Source organism: Erythrolamprus reginae, chromosome 1 (genome assembly GCF_031021105.1).
Source record: "Erythrolamprus reginae isolate rEryReg1 chromosome 1, rEryReg1.hap1, whole genome shotgun sequence".
Classification (NCBI taxonomy): Eukaryota; Metazoa; Chordata; class Lepidosauria; order Squamata; family Dipsadidae; genus Erythrolamprus; species Erythrolamprus reginae.
In genome coordinates, this window is record NC_091950.1 from 354,975,811 (window position 1) to 354,996,470 (window position 20,660).

Below are 20,660 nucleotides of genomic sequence, written 5' to 3' on the forward strand. Positions count from 1 at the left end.
CTACATTTTTTAAATCTAAAAATGTGTAAGCTGCATATTTTAGTTTCTATGTCTAATAGCTTGAGAATAGACAACTTTCTTCTATTAACAGTAGTATAATAATAAGATTTCTCTCTAGTTTGACTATTAAACATAGATGTCTAGGCTTATAATTGTCAAATGGTTATCCTGGTAAGTGGCTCATGTGGTTTTTAAGACTTTGGATATATGAAGTAAAATAAATTTAAGGTAAAAATGTTATTATCTTCAGAGAGTAAAAGTAAAACAGATAATTAGTGCATTGAAGAAGGGAAGATGCCAAATCAGAATCTTATTTCACATCTCTGTTTAGAGATGATAACATGAGGGTTAGGCCTCCACTAAAATATAAGGCATGGGAAAGATATAGAAGGTGAAGGAAATAATTCCTGTGTTAAAATTAAGTGTAAATTGTATTGAATGCCAGCATCCACAAAAAAAGCAAATAATTTGTCCTTCCTGATCTCTGTATATTTATTAAATACAGGATTTTAAAGAAAAGCTTCATCAACAATAGAGTACATTAACACCTATTACAGGTTTTGCTTGCTGTTCTGAAAATACATTATGCCAAGATCTCTAATGTTATTAAAAGAAATTGCACATATATCTCAGCCACAATTTCTGTCAAAATAATTATTCTTTAATTAATGGCAATTACCTCCGCTCACCTAAAAAAAATCTTAAACATCTTTTATGCATGCTTTTAAGCTTCATATGCTTACATTTCCATTCAGTAGACATGTCATCAGTCAATTCTTATTATAAAAGATTTTACAAAAATTGGCACTACAAATCCAGGTTTATTTTGTATAATTTGCCATATAATTAGTATCTGAACATTAGCAGAAGGTAAACTGGTAAGAACAGCTAACAATTTGTTACCTGTAACAGGATACCAAGTGAGTGTAGACTAAATTTCAGATAATACTTTTTTCTGACCTTCTCTTAAAGATAGATATAAAATGCAATACTTTTTTTTAATGGAAAACAATTGTTACAGTTCTGATAAAGTATTCTCATGAACTCAGTTTTTTTAAAAGTTCAAATGCAATCCATAACTAATTCTGAAATAGCTTCATGGTTTTTTTTAAAAAAAACCCAGTTATTCTTCATGTCTAGCTGACAAGCTTGTCTCTTTTATATGAGATTCTTTTTTGGACCATGAATTCCAAAACAACACAGAATTGTTTTGTTGTCAGAGAGGACTAAATATGGTCTAATATTTTTTATCAGTGTTCTGAAAGCTTCCAGTATTAATAGTCTACTTTAAAAGTATTAGAGATTCAGATGATTACAGCCATTCAGTACTGGTTTAGCTAACTGGTCATTAAATAGCAGGGGGGAGAGGCCCAACCCCTGAGGCACCCTACAAGGGAGGCACCCCATATGCTTTGCATTTGAAAACTGTATCTTTAGCTAGTATCTTCAGGGCATTAGATGGTGAAGGTTTGTTAAGTTGTATGAAACTTGACTGTCCCCACCCTATTGGCCTTCCGAAAAGCAGTTAAGACCTGGCTTTTTTTGCAGGTCTGGGGTCATTGAACTCAAGGCAAGATCTGGCCATGGAATGATATGCATGGGTTTTAATTGTTTTAATGCTTAAGATGATTTAAATATTTTATTCTGTTGTTAAGTCGCCCAGAGTTCCTTAGGAGTTGGGTGACATATAAATTTAAACAAATAAACAACAAACAAACATATTTTTAAAATCTTTCTGAATATTTTTAGCAACTAAGTATTTCTTTCATTCTTTTTATTCCTGTAGAATTCTCTTTTTTTGATCCAAATGATGCAGCATGCCAGGAAATTCTTTTCAATCCCAAAACATCTGTATCTGAATTATTTGCTATCTTAAGACAGTGGGTTCCCCAAGTTCAGCAAAACATTGATGTGATAGGAAATGAGGTGAGACATTTATTGATTTCCTAGATTTAACTATAAATGTTTATGTTATGCCTTCATTTAATAAATGGGAATGTTTGTTTATTTTTGTTTACTAATGTTAGCTAATATATCTTTACATCTGCATCCTTATTAGTTAGAAATTTAAGTAACTTTTCATGATCTGTTAAGAGCAAAATCCTTCATAAAAAGTGCATTAAGGGCTATATATCTTTTGGGTTTACATGATTTTGGCACGTTTTTTATTTAAGTAACTCTGTAGTACTAAATGAACTGATGAAATGCAAATTGGTAATCACATGAACCCAGATATTTATATCATCGGTGCTCTGAAATGTAGCAACTAATTCCTTTGGCTGTAAAAATAATTTGTTACTAGGTATCATTATGGGAGTGATATATATATATTACCTTCCAGGAAATAGGAGTTGCTGCATCAGAATCATAAATGATATTTTCCCCCCAAAAAACAGATCATTAAGAGAGGCTGTAACGTGAATGACAGAGATGGCTTGACTGACATGACTCTCTTGCACTATACTTGCAAGTCAGGAGCTCATGGAATTGGTAAGAAAAGGAATTTAAAATTTTCTGTGGATAGTTTTCCAGTAGTTGTTTTTCCAAACTTTCTCTGGATACAGTATTTTGCTTATGCCATTATAAAGAGGAATGAAGTGTCATTCCTCTTCAAGTCATCTACCTGTAATATTCTAACATATTAGAAATTCCATATCCCTCTGTGTCCAAAATTCTACCAATTAGAACTGTTTGGAACAGCTGTTTCTCCACCTTCAGTGAATTCTATTCACAAGCTACATACCCTAACCCAAAAACCACTTTACTGAATTTCTGAACCCTCCCTCCCACCAGCCTTATCTTTTCTATTTTCCCATTGTTCTGTAGGCTTGCAACCTCTAATACAGCAACAATCTAAAATTAATGGGGTGGAAACAGACCGAAACTTTATATTTTATCATTTGAAAATCCTATGAAATAATAGAATTACATATTAGTACATGCTACAGATTAAATAATGTAAGATAATTTAACAGTTTTAATTAAATAGTTTTAGTCCTAATTGCTATGTCTAAATAAAATAAAGTTGTTATTCCACTGAAGTTAAAGCACAGGTATAATTTCAGTAATATTTTGGTTACATTGCTGTATTGATTATGGGACACACTCTACCATTGGTTAGTTATCCATTACCTCTCTGTTATCATGATCTAGAATAGTAACATGTGATGTTTAACCCATCATCACTACCACCACCACCACTATTCCAGCACCAGTGCAAGGAAGAAACTGTTATTATTTGAACATATTTATTTATTTATTCAATTTTTTTAATGCCGCTCTTCTCCTTAGACTCAAGGTGGCTTACAACATGTTAGAATAGCACTTTTTAACAGAGCCAGCATATTGCCCCCATAATCCGGGTCCTCATTTTACTCACCTCAGAAGGATGGAAGGCTGAGTCAACCTTGAGCTGGTGATGAGATTTGAACCGCTAACCTGCAGATCAAGTAGTCAGCTTTAGTGGCCTGTAGTACAGTACGCTACCCACTGCGCCACCTCGGCTCTTGTATATTCCTCTTGTATGAGATTTAGAGGATCCTGCAGTATTTCTGCTGTCCTAAAACAGAAACAACCAAGACAATTTAATTCAAATCAGATCAAATCCAGACACTGAAAGTTGTATGGCATATTATAAAATATATTTTTCTACAGAAAATAAGATAAAACTCAAGCAGGTTTTTGCTGCATGCATCTGTAAACAAGTTTTCCCAATTTGATTCTCTCCAAGTGTGTTAATATAGCAGTTTTCATCAACTCCAGTCATTGACCATAGATATTTAGAATTGAGAAAGCTATTGAACATCCAGAGACAAAGGCTATATGCAAAGTACTAGGAAACTTTCCTGAGTTTTTTTCTTCATAGTTTATGTAGTTATAGTCTGATAAGCCTTCAAACTCTGGTAAGCTATATGAAAACCTGCCAATGTTTTTTGTTATCTAGCATGTTATGAACATCTATCAAAGAACCCACTAAACTACATATAAGCTATGTTTTCGAAACTATTTGCTTTGCAGGGGATGTGAAAACAGCAGCAGAATTTGCCTCTCAACTTATTGAGTTGGGTGCAGATATCAATTTGAGGAGTCGCTGGACAAATATGAATGCTCTGCACTATGCTTCCTATTTTGATGTTCCAGAACTCATAACTATCATTTTGAAAAATGCTAAACCGAAAGGTAAATCTTGTCAGATGTAATACCAATAAATAAAATGTTCATTTCCATTATCAGTAAGACTATTCCCAAATTGATGTTTGTTTGTTTGTTTGTTCGTTCGCTCATTTGATTTATAAGCCGCCCTTCTCCTTAGACTCAGGGTGGCTTGCAACATGTTAGCAATAACACTTTTTAACAGAGCCAGCATATTGCCCCCACAATCCGGGTCCTCATTTTACCCACCTCAGAAGGATGGAAGGCTGAGTCAACCTTCAGCCGGTGATGAGATTTGAACCGCTGACCTGCAGATCTACAGTCAGCTTTAGTGGCTTGCAGTACTGCACTCTACCTGCTGCGCCACCTTGGCTCTTGTTGCCCTGAATATGAGAACAATTTAAAAACTGTCTGTCTGTCTGTCTGTCTGTCTGTCTGTCTGTCTGTCTATATCTGCCTGCCTGCCTCTCTGTCTGTCTAGTCTTTATGGTTTCCATCTATACTTTTACTGGCAATTGGAGGGTATTGAAAGTGAAAGGAAAATGTTTTGTCCCTACAGTGTTTAGATAGACAGTCATATCACTAATATTTGCCATCATTGTGTCCACCTGAATATACTAATGTTACTAAATATCTATAATAATCTTTTAAAAGTGAAGTAATTTAACTCTAATATATACAGTATAGCCTACTATTAAGTATGGAAATATAGTGGTACTGTACCTCTACTTACGAACTAAGTTCATTCCGTGATCAGGTTCTTAAGTAGGAAAGTTTGTAAGTACTGTAGAAGCAATTTTTCTCATAGGAATAATGTAAAAGCAAATAATATGTGCGATTGGGGAAACCACAGGGAGGGTGGAGGTCCTGTTTCCTCCCAGATGATTCCTAGAGAGGCCCCATGGAGGCTTCTCCCCACCTTTTCTGGCCCAGTTTCCTCCCAGGAGATTCCTAGAGAGGCCCCACGGAGGCTTCTCGTCTTTTCCGGTTACAGTTTCAGAGGCTCGGTTTGTAAGTAGAAAATGGTTCTTGAGAAGAGGCAAAAAAATCTTGAACACCCGGTTCTTATTTAGAAAAGTTCCTAAATAGAGGTGTTCTTAGGTAGAGGTACCACTGTATTATAAATTGTATCTAATCAGTCAATAACATAGCAACTGGGCTAAAATGGTATTTATTTCAGAAACTATGGCTCTGAACATTCATTAGAAAAGATGGAAGAATATATGGCCTTAATCTAATGTAGATTCTTCAGAGAGAATTGGATATGGATCTAATTATTATGTGTAATATTGTTCTGAAAATTATATTCATCTTTGTTTTCTTAATAATGCATAACAACTCATCTTCTTTTCTTCAAGATGGCCACTTTTATGCTTATGCTCTATGGAGTTGTTATAGATAGGTGATGAAGAACATGCTGATACCACATATTTTTATTTTATTTATTTAAAACATTTTCTTTAAGTAACTCAATCATAGAGGATAGTTATATTTTATCCTCTCCACCGCTTTTTATTTTCATAATGATATTGTGTTTGTGGAAAATAGGAATTAATGAGTGCTTTCTGATCATCTTATGAGGTTTCATGTCAATTTTGTTTATCACCTAGCATGAAAAATTAATATATTCATAATTTTTCATGTTGGGTTTCAGCTTGAAGCAGTGTGATTAGAACAGATGGAACAGGCTACTTCTTTCTGCTATTTTATTTCTGTTTCTTTTATTCCGAAATGTATTTTTCTCCTTCAAAATTTATCAGAATTTCTAGTACACTGATAGTACACAGTTAGTACAGTGATTTATATTACCAGTTTCTTGCAGTAGCACATTTATTGTTTTTAGTGATGTGGATGAGAAGGAGTGAGATCTTCACTTCTCCAGAAAATCATTAGAACTTCTTTCTCTCTCTCTCTTCAAACATATCAGTTGACAGTTTAAGATTAGTTATATTGTAAGAGACAGAGAGTGTGAATAAGTTACAGGATGGCAATCACATGAAAGAGTATAATCTCTTTGAGCCCATGTGCATGGTGTTTGATAAGATTAATTTTTTTTTTAAGCCTTCATGTTTACTTAGAAGGGAGCATTGGTTCATAGAGGATGGCTTTGAGCATGTTCTTAACCAATGTCAGCACTTCAAAACAACATGGTTATTACATAAAGTTAACAAGCTATGAGGGCTTCCGGTAACAGGTTGTATTTTCTCTTATGCTAAAAGATTTACTGCACCTTGTTCCACATTTTTTTCTTTTGTCTAAAGAAAAAGAGACATATTTATGTAACATTGAAAGAGAAGTTTACTTGTTTGGTTTCCAAAAGATTTAATGGAGGAAAATAAAAATCTTAAAGAAATTTCAACAATCTGTTTTATTTGGCTCCTGGCATTCATTTGAATTAAACCACATGTTTTATCTCTAAATCGAATGCAATTAAGCTTGTGGAGTAGAATTTCTCTTTTCTAATCAAACCATTGAAGTGCATTTGTTCAAACCATTGAAGTGCATTTGTTAGAACTCACGTTGATCCAGAAAACTGGAGTGCTTCTACAGGTAGTCCTCAACTTATAGCCATTCTTTTAGCAACTGTTCAAAATAACAATACTGAAAAAAATGACATGGCCATTTTTAATGCAACCATCACAGCATCCCCATGGTCATGCGATCAAAATTCAGAATATGGCAATTGGCATGTATTTATGACAGTTACAATGTCCCATGTGATCCACCTTTTGCAACCTCTGACAGTCAGTGGGGAAGCCAGATTCATTTAACGACCAAATTGCTAACTTAACTACTGCATTAATTCACTTAACAACTGTGGCAAGAAAGATGGTACAATTGGGTAAAATGTACTTAACAACTGCCTTTCTTATCAACAAAAATGTTGGGCTCAATTGTGGTTATAACCCAAGAACTACCTCGTTTCCTTACACTTTTATAAGTTTTAATCATGCAGAATGTCTGATAAATATAATCAGGCTAACGTTTATTCAGATGTCTTGCATTAAAAATGCTTTCATAATAGCACATAGCTTGGAAGGCAGATTGCAGATGTGAGAATTGACATTTGAAAATATAGAGAAATAATCCTTGGATTCCTTTGCCATATTCTTGTTGTTTTGCAGTCTTAAATATTGTCAACAAAATCTGGAAGTTTGATAGTGGCAAATGCAAACTAAATTACTTACCCATATTAGTAGTTTAATCATAATACTGCAGCTGCTGCAAATTCACTCTGTCATATTAGAAATTTAATAATTATAATTTGGCAGTTGCTTCATTGTGCAGATTCACCCTTCTTTCAGTTGTTTCAAATGTATGTTTAGTTTTACCCATGAGGTGTTAAGCTAGCTTTTCTCCCTTTCGTTCTTGTTCATTCTGTCTTTAAAATAAAGAGGATACGTGTGAAACCGAGAGCTTCCTTTAGATCAGTGGTTCTCAATCCTGAATGACCGTTTCACAAGGGTCGCCCAGGACCATGGAAAAAGACCTATTTCCCATGGTATTAGGAATTAAAGCTTCTATTCTGACACCTTGGAACATATTTTTACAATCCAACCAATCAGGCATTTACAGTGGGGGTGTTTCTCTGACTTTCCTGCCAATCAGCTTAAAGCTCTGGTGGGAGAATTGGCGCCATTTTTAAATGAACAACTAACATACTAGTGCTGTAGTTATAATAAATATTGATTCTTTAAACCATTTGATTATGAGTCAGTTGAGAATATGCTGAATTAAATTGATTTTTTTTTTGACAATCAGACGAGGAAATGTACCATTTTTCAAATACAAGCATAGATATGTTGATGAAATCTAAGGCCTATTCACTGCCATACTTGGAGACATGGCATACGTAATAGGTTTTTAATTCCAAGAAAGCAGTTTCGAATTGAAAGCAAAATTTTCTAAAGTACAATTTGGCAATTCCATTGGTTGTGTTTTGGTAGAGCCTATTTCCATTTGTGATGGATGCTTGAATTTGGATTCCTGTACAGAGTAAGGAATTGACTTGATTCTATGATTTATTCAATTTCTTGTCTCGTGTTAATTTTTTAGCTTCTTCACAGTTATTCCCTAATTAAACATAATGTGGGAACAGGGCCAGTAAATAGTTCTCAGGCATTTTTAAGGATCAATTCTTCCTCTGCTTTTAGAAAAATACGAATGGGAGGGGCTTCCTTCCCTCAAAGTTTCTGCTAAAATTTTCCCTTCAATTTTTCCCTTTCTTTTGCTGTTTTTCTTGTTTGAGAGGATTTTTTCTTGCTCTCACTTATTATTATTACTGTTTGTGTTGAATTCTCATATCTCAGTTTTTCTGGTCCCAGTGTTTTTAGATAGTCTTAAAGTTGCTATTTATTAATCTAATACATGAATTGTATTCAAGCAAATTGATGTTGCTCTCTTATTTCTAGAAAGTCAATTTGGAAAGCAATAGTTACATATAAATTTAATAAATAAAAATATACCCTTGGGTTTGTTTAGTGACTGACCTCTCTATCTTGATTTTTAATTCTATTGGCTATATCTAAGGTTGATTTAGTAATCATATTTGTCTATAATATGTCATTAAAGATACAAACAGCATTGATATCTGCCCATATATCCACATATCAACTTGGTTTTTCATTGTAGATGTTGATGCCACTTGCAGTGACTTTGATTTTGGAACTGCCTTGCATATTGCTGCCTTCAACTTATGTACTGGAGCGGCAAAGTGTCTATTGGAACACGGCGCTAACCCTGCTTTTAGGGTGAGATGTTGATTTTACCAAATATTTGTTTTATCTGATTGAATCTGAATTACAATGATTGTTTAAAAGTCCTTTGCAGTTTGGTTTTATATTGAAAATATAAAAATGCACAGGAAAATATGTGTAAATTATACTGGTGCTTCTGTTTATCCTTAGATCTTTTTGTAAATTATTTGAAATTTGTTGATCTTGGCAATGGAAGTTTAGGATTAGTTGTGCTTTATGATCATGATGATGGCATATTTAGTTATTTAATAGTTGTTAGTGTGTTAATAGCTCTGTTTTGATTTGGATCAATACTGTATCTAAATTCAGTTCTTTGTTTTGGTGGTTATTGTTCCACAGAATGACAAAGAGCAGATACCCGCTGATGTGGTTCCTGATCCAGTTGATATGCCATTGGAAATGGCTGATGCAGCAGCCAGCGCTAAAGAAATCAAACAGATGCTTTTAAATGCGGTACCTCTGGTTTGCGACATTTCCAATATAATGCTTCCAAATTATGATAATGTCGCTGGAAAAGACATGCTTGAATCCCTTGGTCTAAAACTGGGAGATCGAGTTGTCATTGCAGGACAGAAGGTATGTTTAATAAGAAAATTGTGAAATAAAATTTAACTGGATTGAAAATGTTTCTGGGTTTATATGTAGGGCTGTTAATCACAATGAGCTAAATCCTAGTAGCTCTATCACATCAGCTAGTAAAATTTAATTCTAAATTCTGTAATTGGCTTACAGTGATCCCTCGATTTTCGCGATATCGATCTTTGCGAAACGCTATATCGCGATTTTTCCCACCCACTGACGTCACTCTCTTCCTTTCTCATCTTTCTTTCTCTCTCTCTTTCTCTATCTTGCTTCTTCCTCTCTCACACTCTCTTCCTCCCTCTCTCATCTCTTTCTTTCCTTCTCACTCTTTCTCTATCTCTCCCCCTCTTGCTCTCGAGCGGTGGGCGGGCGGGCAGTAGCGAGGAGCCGAAGATCGGGGTTTCCCCTTTGCGTGGGCGGCGGGGAAGACCCAGGGAAGGTTTCTTCGGCCGCCCAGCAGCTGATCTGCTCGGCAGCGCCGTAGCAGCGAGGAGCCGAAGATCGGGGTTTCCCCTTTGCGTGGGCGGCGGGGAAACCCCGATCTTCGGCTCCTTGCTGCTGCGGCGCTGCCGAGCAGATCAGCTGCTGGGCGGCCGAAGAAACCTTCCCTGGGTCTTCCCCGCCGCCCACGCAAAGGGGAAACCCCGATCTTCGGCTCCTCGCTGCTGCGGCGCTGCCGAGCAGATCACCTGCTGGGCGGCCGAAGAAACCTTCCCTGGGTCTTCCCCGCCGCTCACGCAAACTCCACCACCTGCGCATGCGCAGCCATGGAAAAAGGGCGCGCATGCGCAGATGGTATTTTTACTTCCGCACCACTATATCACGAAAAATCGAGTATCGCGAGGGGTCTTGGAACGTAACCCTCGCGATACTCGAGGGATCACTGTATTTCGATACAGTATGCAAAAATTATAGCACCGACCTAAGGAATATGTACCTATTCTCTGTCCTGAACTAGCAAACATAGTTGATTGCCAGATTCATAAAACTGCTATATTTTGCACTTTAAAATAAGTATTGCAAAATTTTATTGATCCATATGTTGCTTCTATTAACTTTATTATTTTTAATTTTTAATAAAATGTAAATTGTGCTTCATTATGGCAAATGTAAATAATGTCTTCATCAAAAGAATTGAGACAAGCATACTTTGGAAACAGCTTTGAACAAAAAATCAGTATCTGGAACTTCATAGAACTGTTACATTTCTGCTACCCTAGTTACTATTTTTAGACACTGCTCAAAACAAATTAATTCTTAGCTTTTAATAAAGTGTAAAGCTTAAATCACAATAGATTCAATAAATGTTTTGAAAGAAGATCTGAATTAAAACTTCAGTACTTTTACAAATAAGATATTATTAAGCTTTGTTTAAATGTCATATTATAATTTAGCATGTTTGATACTAATGCAATTTTATTTAGTGACCAACAAATAATTTGAAATTGGTAGTTTGCATGTTAACATTTTATATAAATATGTTATATTAAGCAGATATATTTATCTGAGCCAAAGTTAGCATTATGAGAATTTTAACATTTGCTTCAAACATAAAAAATTAGTTTGGTAATGGTTTGCTCTCCAAGCTTGTTTCGATTTCATTTCTGAATATTTCGTTATCAGATTAGGTAATATCATCAGCAGGATTTTCTTGTCCTATTTCTCTTTAGCTTATAAATTACTTGTGTACCAGTTTGGTCACTTGGCCATATGATTGGTTGTCTGTTTGGAGCTATATTTAAATTTTGAGCAGCTGATTGGTTCTCTTGTTGATTGGTTGTTTAAATAATATGGTTTCTTACGCATTAATGTCGGTTGGCGGGCCCCAGGGAAAGAGCCTTCTCTGTGGCGGCACCGGCTCTCTGGAACCAACTCCCCCCAGAGATTAGAACTGCCCCTACTCTTCCTGCCTTCCGTAAATTCCTTAAAACCCACCTTTGCCGTCAGGCATGGGGGAACTGAAACACCACCCCCGGGCATGTTCAATTTTATACATGGTATGCTTGTGGGTGTGTCTGTTAGTATATGGGGTTCTTTTAAATCTTTAAATCTTTTAAAGTTACTTGGATTATTTATGATTTGCTCTATCTTGTTGTGAGCCGCCCCGAGTCTTCGGAGAGGGGCGGCATACAAATCTAAATAATAAATAAATAATAAATAAATCTACCTTATTATGCATGTTAATTAATTGCTCCTTTGGTAGAATAGCAGGCATCGATAAATTCACATGTTTGGCAGGTATTGGCATGCCCAATGATTTTTGTTCCTTCCCAATCAAACTGGTTTTGTTTATTATCAATGTAGTTTGAGATCAGATATAAATATATATAAAAGAAATACACTGCTCAAAAAAATAAAGGGAACACTTAAACAACACAATACAACTCCAAGTAATTCAAATTTCTGTGAAATCAAACTGTCCATTTAGGAATCAACACTGATTGACAATCATTTTCACATGCTGTTGTGCACATTTATCTTTGTACAGAACAAACAATTCAATGAGAATATTTCATTCATTCAGATCTGTGCTATTTGAGTGATCCCTGTATTTTTTCGAGCAGTATATATTTTTAGATACTGTATACAGTTAGTTAATAAAACTGGAAGAATTTAATTTTTTGTTTGTATGTAAACTTTTGTGTTGTGAAGAATATGCATGTTAACCTTCAAATCATTTTTCCAAGGTGATTTGCAACACATTTAAATCATATTATTAAAATTTGAAAACGTAAGTAAACTGCACAAAAAGATATACAGTGATCCCTCGATTTTCGCGATCTCGATCTTCGCGAAACGCTATATCGCGATTTTTCAAAAAATAATAAATTAAAAATACGTGCGGAGGGAGGGAGGGAGGGAGGGAAGGAGGGAGGGAAGGAGGGAGGGAAGGAGAGAAGGGGAGCAAGGAGGGAAGGAAGGAGGGAGGGAGGGAAGGAGAGAAGGGAAGGAAGGAGGGAAGGAAGGAAGGAGGGAAGGAGGGAGAGAAGGAAGGAAGGAGGCGGGCATTCTAAAAGCCGAGAAGCCGTTGCCACAAGCGCTGCTGAAGGAGGACTTGTGCCCCAAGAAAGCCGGTGAGAGGGGCGAATCGGGCGGGCGGGGGGTAGCGGCGAGGAGCCCGGAGGCGCTGGGGGGGGTGGCCGGCATGAAAAACAACCATTGCCAGCCTCCGAACTTTCGTCGCTCCACCATCTGCGCATGCGCGGCCATGGAAAAAGGGCGTGCATGCGCAGATGGTGTTTTTACTTCCGCACCGCTACATCGCGAAAAATCGATTATCGCGAGAGGTCTTGGAACGGAACCCTCGCGATAATCGAGGGATCACTGTAATGCTAAAATGCATGATGATATAAATACAAAGACAATTAAAAACAGCATAGCAATGTGTTTGCATTTGCTATACCTGTTTAATATTAAAACATTAATTCATTAAAATGCGGGAGAGTAAAAACACCTTTCTTGGTTGCTGAGAAGACAATAATATTGGCTTCATGCCTAGGGAAGGTAACCCAGAATTGGGAAGAACCACTAAAAAGCCAGTTCATGAATCCCACCCACTTACTAGTTTTCTGTATTTATGTATTTAGTCTGCCTATATGCTGAATTTCTGTGTATAAAACTAAATATGTTAATTAAGATATAAATAAGACACAAGCTGGAAGAGACATTATTTATATTACTGTAATTGCAAGCTCTGACAGGCTTTTCTAAGTGAAGAGCTTTCTAGAATTAAAAATGAAATTGAGAGCCGGTGAAGATTGTATACAGTTGGTATACTATGTGTCATTATGCTTACATCCAGTCAGCACTCTTACTGCAATAATTAACTGAAGTTTCTGAACTGTCTTTTATGATAGTCACACATATGAATGCATTCAAATAATTAAACTGACCAATTACCAGCACACGGATCGAGGTAGCAAGCTCTGCCAAGTAGGTTTGTAATGGGAGTGCAACCTCAAGTAATAAGATATTTCATTCCACTGATACTTCTGTCCACTGCACCTCTAGTTCATAGTTAGATTTTGTGGTAAATACTGGTTTTTTTCTCCTCAAAGTGTCTAAACAGATATCAGCTTGTTCTGAACCAGATTCCAGAAGTATCTGGATCATTTGGAAGGGCTCTAATGGACATCATTGAAAGGACTTAGTAGTGGAGGTAGAAGAGATGGCTGCTTCATCATTGCCATTAAAAGCATGATGGGTATTGGATCTAATTAAATATTAGTTTTCTGGCATCTGTGTTCTAGTTGTCTTCCACTTCTTTCATAGTCTTCAGCTGGAATGTGTTGTAAGCTTAAATGGGGTGCTGCACAATAGTAGAAGATATTCAGAAGTGATCATGTGATCTAACCAGGTCATATTAACCAACAGGAAAACTAAGGTTCTAAAAAGAGCATCCATCACTATTCTACCCTTTTCTAGAATCTATCATAAAGCATTATTTTTCAGTTTGGATAATTCTAAATAGTTTTTTTAGCTCTGCAAAGAGGACGTTATTGCAAGTATAAATTAGAAATGTTCTCACCGTCATAAGAAACAGATTTAAATCCCCCTGGTCCAGACCATTGTTTGTCCTATAGATCTGAGCATCTATTACCTGGGTTAAACAATGATAACTTGGACAGAACCATGTTTGTTATGGCTATCATAACATCTTGAGGAGTTGCGATCATGGCTGTCCTGGATAATGAATTCCTCCAGAACTGTTATTATGGAAGACCTCAAGATCAAGCCCAAAACCATTTCTGTCAGCTTAGTTGGGGAGAGTGCTGAGTAGCAAGGTAGGTGGTTCTCTGGCACAATTGCTTTACTATCCTTTGTGTACAGTATTCAGTCAAATATTGTAGATTGGCACTGCATGGACAGCAAGTTTGAAACAAGAATATTTATTTATCTTTTAATTGCTCCCTCTTCTAATTTCTGATCTCTTTTGGGGCTGCAATAAGGACTAAGGCTATCCCACACATGTTGGGAATTGCCCAACAGCTATCTGATCCAAGTTAAAATGGTACAAACCAGATTGAACCTTATTCATAATTAAATAACATGTTGGGAATTGCCCAACAGCTATCTGATCCAAGTTAAAATGGTACAAACCAGATTGAACCTTATTCATAATTAAATAACTAATGAGAAATCTTATTCACGGATCCATCATTTAAGAATTGCATCTGCACTGTAGGCTACAGGATGGTGCAGTATGATTACCATACTTTGTCTGAATGGGGAGAACCGGCATCCCTGTAAAAAAATCAGGTGTTCAATTCCTTTCTTTGGTTATTTCCAAGAACTACACTTCCCTAGACCCATAATAGCCCTTAGTTGGGAATCCTCCCCTTCTCTGGCATTAAGAGAAGACTATCTCAGATTCATACAACTAAGCAACAGAGGAGATAATAAAAGTGGCAGTTAACCACATTCTGACTCAAAGAGGCTTTCCGCACATTGCACTCTCAGTTCTCCAGAAGTCAATCTACCACCTGCTTTGGGCCTGGAAAAGATACTTCACCTGCTGTTTCAGAGGCCTTCACAGCCTGGTAATTACTGTACAGCCTCCAGGAGGACGGAACTTTATTCACTCGGGCTTTAAAATGAAAGATTCAAGTTGCTCTTGGAATAGCTGCCTGGTTGAAGGAAACGGAGCATGGAGAGATTCCCACTTGAAGGTTCTTCTTTTAAAAATTAGCAGCATTTGCAGGCAGGGCAAAAGTAAATGGTGCTTTCATTTTAAATTTTGGAATTGGGAGAAGAGCAGCACAGGCACAACTCTTTTTCCCTGTTACACCTCTTTTTCTCTTTACAGCATTTTGATGCAAGCTTTAAAAATAATGGGCGTAGCTAAGCTTTAAAATCAAGAGGACAATGCAAGCAGGGGGTAGAAGGAATAGAAACAAAGACAGAAGGAACATCTTGCTGGGCATGGTGTGGACTAACAATAAAAAAGCAGAAAAGGAAATTAAAGAATAGAGGGACAAGAAGGAAGAAAACGTGGAGGCATACTTGTCATTTTCTAAATACCAAATTGGCCATGAGTAAAACAAGAGACTTTTTGTTCTTAGAGGTAGAATAAAATAAAATAAAATATCATGGTATAGTTGTATAAAATATAAGATATAAAATGCAAAAGACAAATTTTTAAAAAATCCATAATATTTTCTAATCTTTGCTTAAGAACTGCCTAAAATCAAATCAGATCAAATCAAATCAAAATAAAAAACTATCCTATCCCATCCCTCAGGGTGGTGGTTTCATTGTCAAGCCCCAATTACTTTCAAGAAGTTTCTCCTGTTCAAAAGGAAATATATTCTATTAATGTGATGTGTGGAAGAGTTCATATATAATACTTTATATAGGATTGGGATTGCTCCTCTGCCTATATGGCCTCCAGTCCCTGTGTTGGAGTGAAGAACAATGGAGAGTAACACATTTTATATTTCAGCTTTTCCTTTGAATAATTTCAGAACATAATATTCTGTTATCACTTACAGCTGTTATCACTTCGGCTTTCCACCTAGTTGAATTTTTTCCTCCAGATTGGCATATTACGATTTTGTGGCATGACAGAATTTGCCAGTGGACAGTGGGCTGGTATAGAATTGGATGAACCCGATGGCAAAAACAATGGTACTGTTGGAAAAGTGCAGTACTTCAAGTGTACTCCAAAACATGGTATTGCTTTTAATTTTTAAACTTCTTTGTATTTCTCACATATTAAGCAATTTTTTCATTTGTCATTTGAGTCTGTCATTGAAAATTATCCAATTAAGTACTTACCGCTAAGTAGTTATTGATATTTGCTTACTCTGCATGCCAGTGCTGTAATTCAGATTGATATTTCTTATTCCTATTTTCAAAATTGCTATGTACTTGGTTACCTGTGATATACTAGAATCTATGTCGGTGATCTAAAATTGATATTTAATTAATTGTACTTGCCTACACCCTGCCTTGGGAAGTGGCAAACAATCCCAGAACCAATGTGGCTCAGGGGCTTCTTGGTACACTGGGGTTCTGGGGCTGCAAGAATGCCCTTAGCTGTAGCACAGCACCAAGTTGCAACCACTGAAGTGGCATGGTGGTTGCAGGTCCGAAAAGAGATAGCAAAGGCTTTGGTTTAGGGTTTGTTCACACATCCTATATGTGGCTCCCAGCCTCATAATTGCTGAATGCAAAAGATGAAAGGTTGGTGTGGGGAACTGGGAAAGGAGGCATCTGGGTGAATGAGTTGTTTGGCTGGGCTGGGACAGTTGCAGCCAGAACTACAACATAGCAGGCAGCCCCAGAGCTGTGTATTTCTGGTGCTGCTTGCCATCCCACTAGGCAGGGTACAGTGCAGCTAGAAGGGCAAGAAATGGGAGATATATGCAAGTGGGGAGAGTTGAAGGCAATCTCTTATCTTATTGAGGCATGTGGCTGGAAGGAACCAAGCCCAGAATGGTTTGGCTTGAGGTGAATCCCTGGCTAAGAATCACCGGAGTTCATTTAACAATGTTAATGAGGAGTGTTGGGATTGCCATCACTAAGTGATGGAGTCATGTGTTGCCTTGTTTTACCACCACATTGTTTAGAGATAGAAATTCCAATCTCAATTGCAATCATAAATCAAAGACTACTTGCAATGTTTTGTTTGATTGCCTCTTGCCCTATATTGCTTTCAAGTTTTCTTTACACGTGAAAGCTTTTAGTTTCTTTGAATGTACTGTACAAGCCTCTTTAAAAAAAGATTGTACTTATCATGTATTTTTCTGCCAGGTATCTTTGCACCACTCTCTAAAATAAGTAAAATTTCTGGACACAAAAAAAGTACAAAAGCTTCTTCCTCACGACCATCGTCTATAATCAAATCCAAGAAAATTGATGTAACCCACATAACCTCTAAAGTGAATTCTGGTAAGGATGGGGACATTTTATTTTGAAGTAAAATAACACTTCAGAAAGTGTGACAGTTTACAGACTAAAATCAAAATTCATGGTTTGTAGGTAGCCTTTGTTTTCAGAGTCTTAAGCAATAAAAGCTATTATCATATTACGTTGACAAAGATTAATAAGTAACAACTCCGACATGCATATGGGGTGTTTTCTCCTATTTTAATTATTTTGCTTCCTTGGCATATTTAACAGATATTATCTATCTGTAGCTGTTTTAGGATTTAGATAAGAGTCTTTCCCAGCCTTAAAGCTCAAAACTTAATGCAAAATATGTGCTCAATGCACTGGGCAAGTTCTTTGATCTTTTCTTTGTGTTTTGGATTCTTTTTCCTGAATTTCTTTTAGGAATTTTCATTTTCTTTTAAAAATTTAAAGCATGTTATTAATATTCAATTGTATATTTTTAAAGGCTAAATGAAATATTTCTAAACATTGTTGTTTTGTTTGCAGGGTAGGTTGCATACTTTAGGCGATATTCTTTTGGCAAATAATTGCTTATGTTGCACAATGCTTTTAAATTCCTGTCTAAAAATAGGCTTGGGTATTTCAAATGTTACTTTATACAAAAGTATAAACTACTTTATACAAAAGACATATTGCAACTGATATGTGAAAGAGCTTTGCTTAAATTCTCTTATAGTTTATTTAAAAGCAGACCCATCTATTTATGCACTACTAAAATACTTGTTCCCTTAACCTTTAACTGGGCAATATAGTGCATCATAGGGCAAGAGTTTTTGGATCAGGGGACCTCAAATGGGTAACTCACAAAAATCCAGACCATGACATCCATAGAATTGAAATTTGGTGAATTTTATAAAACATAAAGCACGTATAACATAATAAAAGTATCTTCTGTGATCAATTCATGATCTTTAACTGAGCTATACAGTACAGCTCAATATGAGTTATCTTCAAGGCAGATAGTTTTCTGAATATCTCTTTGAAAATTTAAGAACTTTTCAAATATATTAGAAACTGCCATTTGTGAAGTCATTGAAGAATCTGTTAGGGCAGTATTTCTGGATACTTAACCAAGGATCATGGATTGTCTAGTTCCTACTGTATCTCTGAGATCTCTTCAACTAAAGATTGAAGAAGGCATGTTGATATAATATTAATTTTATTGGTATGAATGATAAGAACGGGCTTCAGGCACCTATTGGTGAGTTTATCATTGTGTTACTTAGACTACTAGACTCTTCGGAGAGGGGCGGCATACAAATCTAAATAAACTAAACTAAATAAACTAAACTATGGTGGCTTCATAGGTTTGGTTTGGCTTACAGGCTTATCAAGAAAAGATGGTACTTCCAATACCACATTTGTAGGCAGTGAAGAAGTAAAGAAAACTGTATCAGGTAAACAAGGTAATGTATCTTCCAGGTATTTTTGGCTGTTATATTTGTCTGGATAAGGAAAATATATAACAATGCTGTATTAGTAATTTTAGATAAAGTTCTCCATACATTGAAAATCTTCTTTGCTTATACCAGGATATATAATTCGTTTTCCGTCACATCGAAGGAAGAGTCCAGGATGGGTTACTCTAGCCCCATAGCTCTATGAACCGTGTTGAATTTTCTGAGGATCTGCCTCCCTCAGTCATTCAACTCAGTCCTCAGCTCATGGACACTTTTCCTTGAGCTACTTTCAGTTTTGGGTTATTCTGTTGTGAAATCTTTCTTAATCCATCGTGGACTTTTCCTGACTTTTCTGTTTGTTTTTCTGAAATGACAGGTTTTTTGACTTGCCTAAGGATATCTGAGACCTTTAGTGTAAGTGCCTGTCTCACGCTGCCTTCGGATACCTGAGCAGGCTGCTTTACTACTTGGCTTCTGGGCTGGCTGCGGGGACCACGCTGAGGAGCAGGGATCTTTGAATCAGATCCTGCTCAAAGTTTGAGGCTAGACCCTCCATTTGTTCTATCAGCCGCTCTTTCAACTGCCTCACTAGTTGCTTGTCTTTAGCTGTGGTGCTGGCTGGCCACTTTGCCTTTTTTTTTTTTTGGAGTCCTTTGAACTGCCCCGCCAGTCTCCGGCTGCAGCGCGGGCTGGCCGCTTCATTGCCATTGAAGCTTGCCTTCACTTGCTCTATCAATCGCTCTTTTAAGTGCCTCACTAGCTGCTTGTCTTCAGCTGGGTGCTGGTTTAGTGGTATTTATTTATATGCTTCACTGAAAGACTAATGAGGTAAAACAGAATAATAATTCATCATTATTTTAGCCATAAACTGCTTTGAACTAAATCATATGCATATGGAGTGTTCAGAGGTCAGTAATGTATTGGATCTTAGTTGGTCCACTGGAGGGTCATCTGGTCCCAACCAGCTGCTGGGTTTTATGCTCCTGTGCCTATTTCCGTTCAGTTGTGGAGAGAACAGCCAAAGCAAAGGTAATTTATTTTTTGCTTATTTGATGGAGTATTCGCTTACTAGAAGTCCAGGGAGTCCTCCACTCTGGGTAGTTCCTTAGCCCTTGCCAAGCTATATTCTCTAAATTATGTAGGTGCTATTAATCCAAACTCCTAGAAGATGGGAAGAGCATGCACAGTTTCATTGATTATTCTAGAGGGTGGCTGCTCTATTTGCTCACAAGGAGGACAAAAACAAGAGGTGATGGTGGAAGTGGAGCTGGATATGGGCAGAAATTAATGTGATGCTTCAAGGTAGAGCAGGTTGCCTATTGCTTAGTGATGTCCATCTTCTGATACTTTGATTGAGAGACCGCAAGTCATGTCTTTGCCCATTCTTCTCATTTTATGATTCAAAAACTGGGCCAAGGCTGAGTTGGCCTCTGACTAGAGAGCTTGTTGTGGATTACAGCTGCTGCACCCTACCACAGCAGCAATTGCTATTTTCATGTGAGGGCAGTAACTTTAGTAATCTAATTCCTGAGGCAGGGCAAAAGAGAAGCAATGGTTTTCAAACTGAAATACTTTAGTTTTGCCTCAGAAAAGTGCAGGAGGAAAGGAGATCAATGGAGCTTATTATTATTAGATTATTTTTTGACAAGTATAAATAATCCTAAATGTACAGATAATTACAAATAATCAGTGTTCATAAATAAGTGTATGCTATGGATCTCAAGGCAATCCATACAACTAATGCAGTGAAATGCAACAAAGTAAATACATTGATAAAATATAAATAAATAAATCTGAATAAATTCACCATGTTAAATCAAGCAAGAGAATAAATTAAATTCCACAGAGAAATGAATTGAATACTTCAAAAAGG

General features: G+C 36.6%; 1 protein-coding gene across 3 annotated transcripts in view; it reads left to right on the forward strand.

Moving 5' to 3' along the window:
* The window catches only part of CLIP4 (CAP-Gly domain containing linker protein family member 4), a 54,179-nt gene that overhangs the window by 12,200 nt on the left and 21,319 nt on the right, over positions 1–20,660 (forward strand). For all 3 annotated transcript variants that reach the window (XM_070734299.1, XM_070734301.1, XM_070734300.1), the window contains exons 3-10: positions 1,787–1,926; positions 2,397–2,490; positions 4,018–4,179; positions 8,785–8,903; positions 9,249–9,485; positions 16,028–16,163; positions 17,247–17,384; positions 18,713–18,793. In XM_070734299.1, coding sequence (XP_070590400.1) covers positions 1,787–1,926; positions 2,397–2,490; positions 4,018–4,179; positions 8,785–8,903; positions 9,249–9,485; positions 16,028–16,163; positions 17,247–17,384; positions 18,713–18,793 — 1,107 coding nt within the window. The remainder of the gene's footprint in view (positions 1–1,786; positions 1,927–2,396; positions 2,491–4,017; positions 4,180–8,784; positions 8,904–9,248; positions 9,486–16,027; positions 16,164–17,246; positions 17,385–18,712; positions 18,794–20,660) is intronic.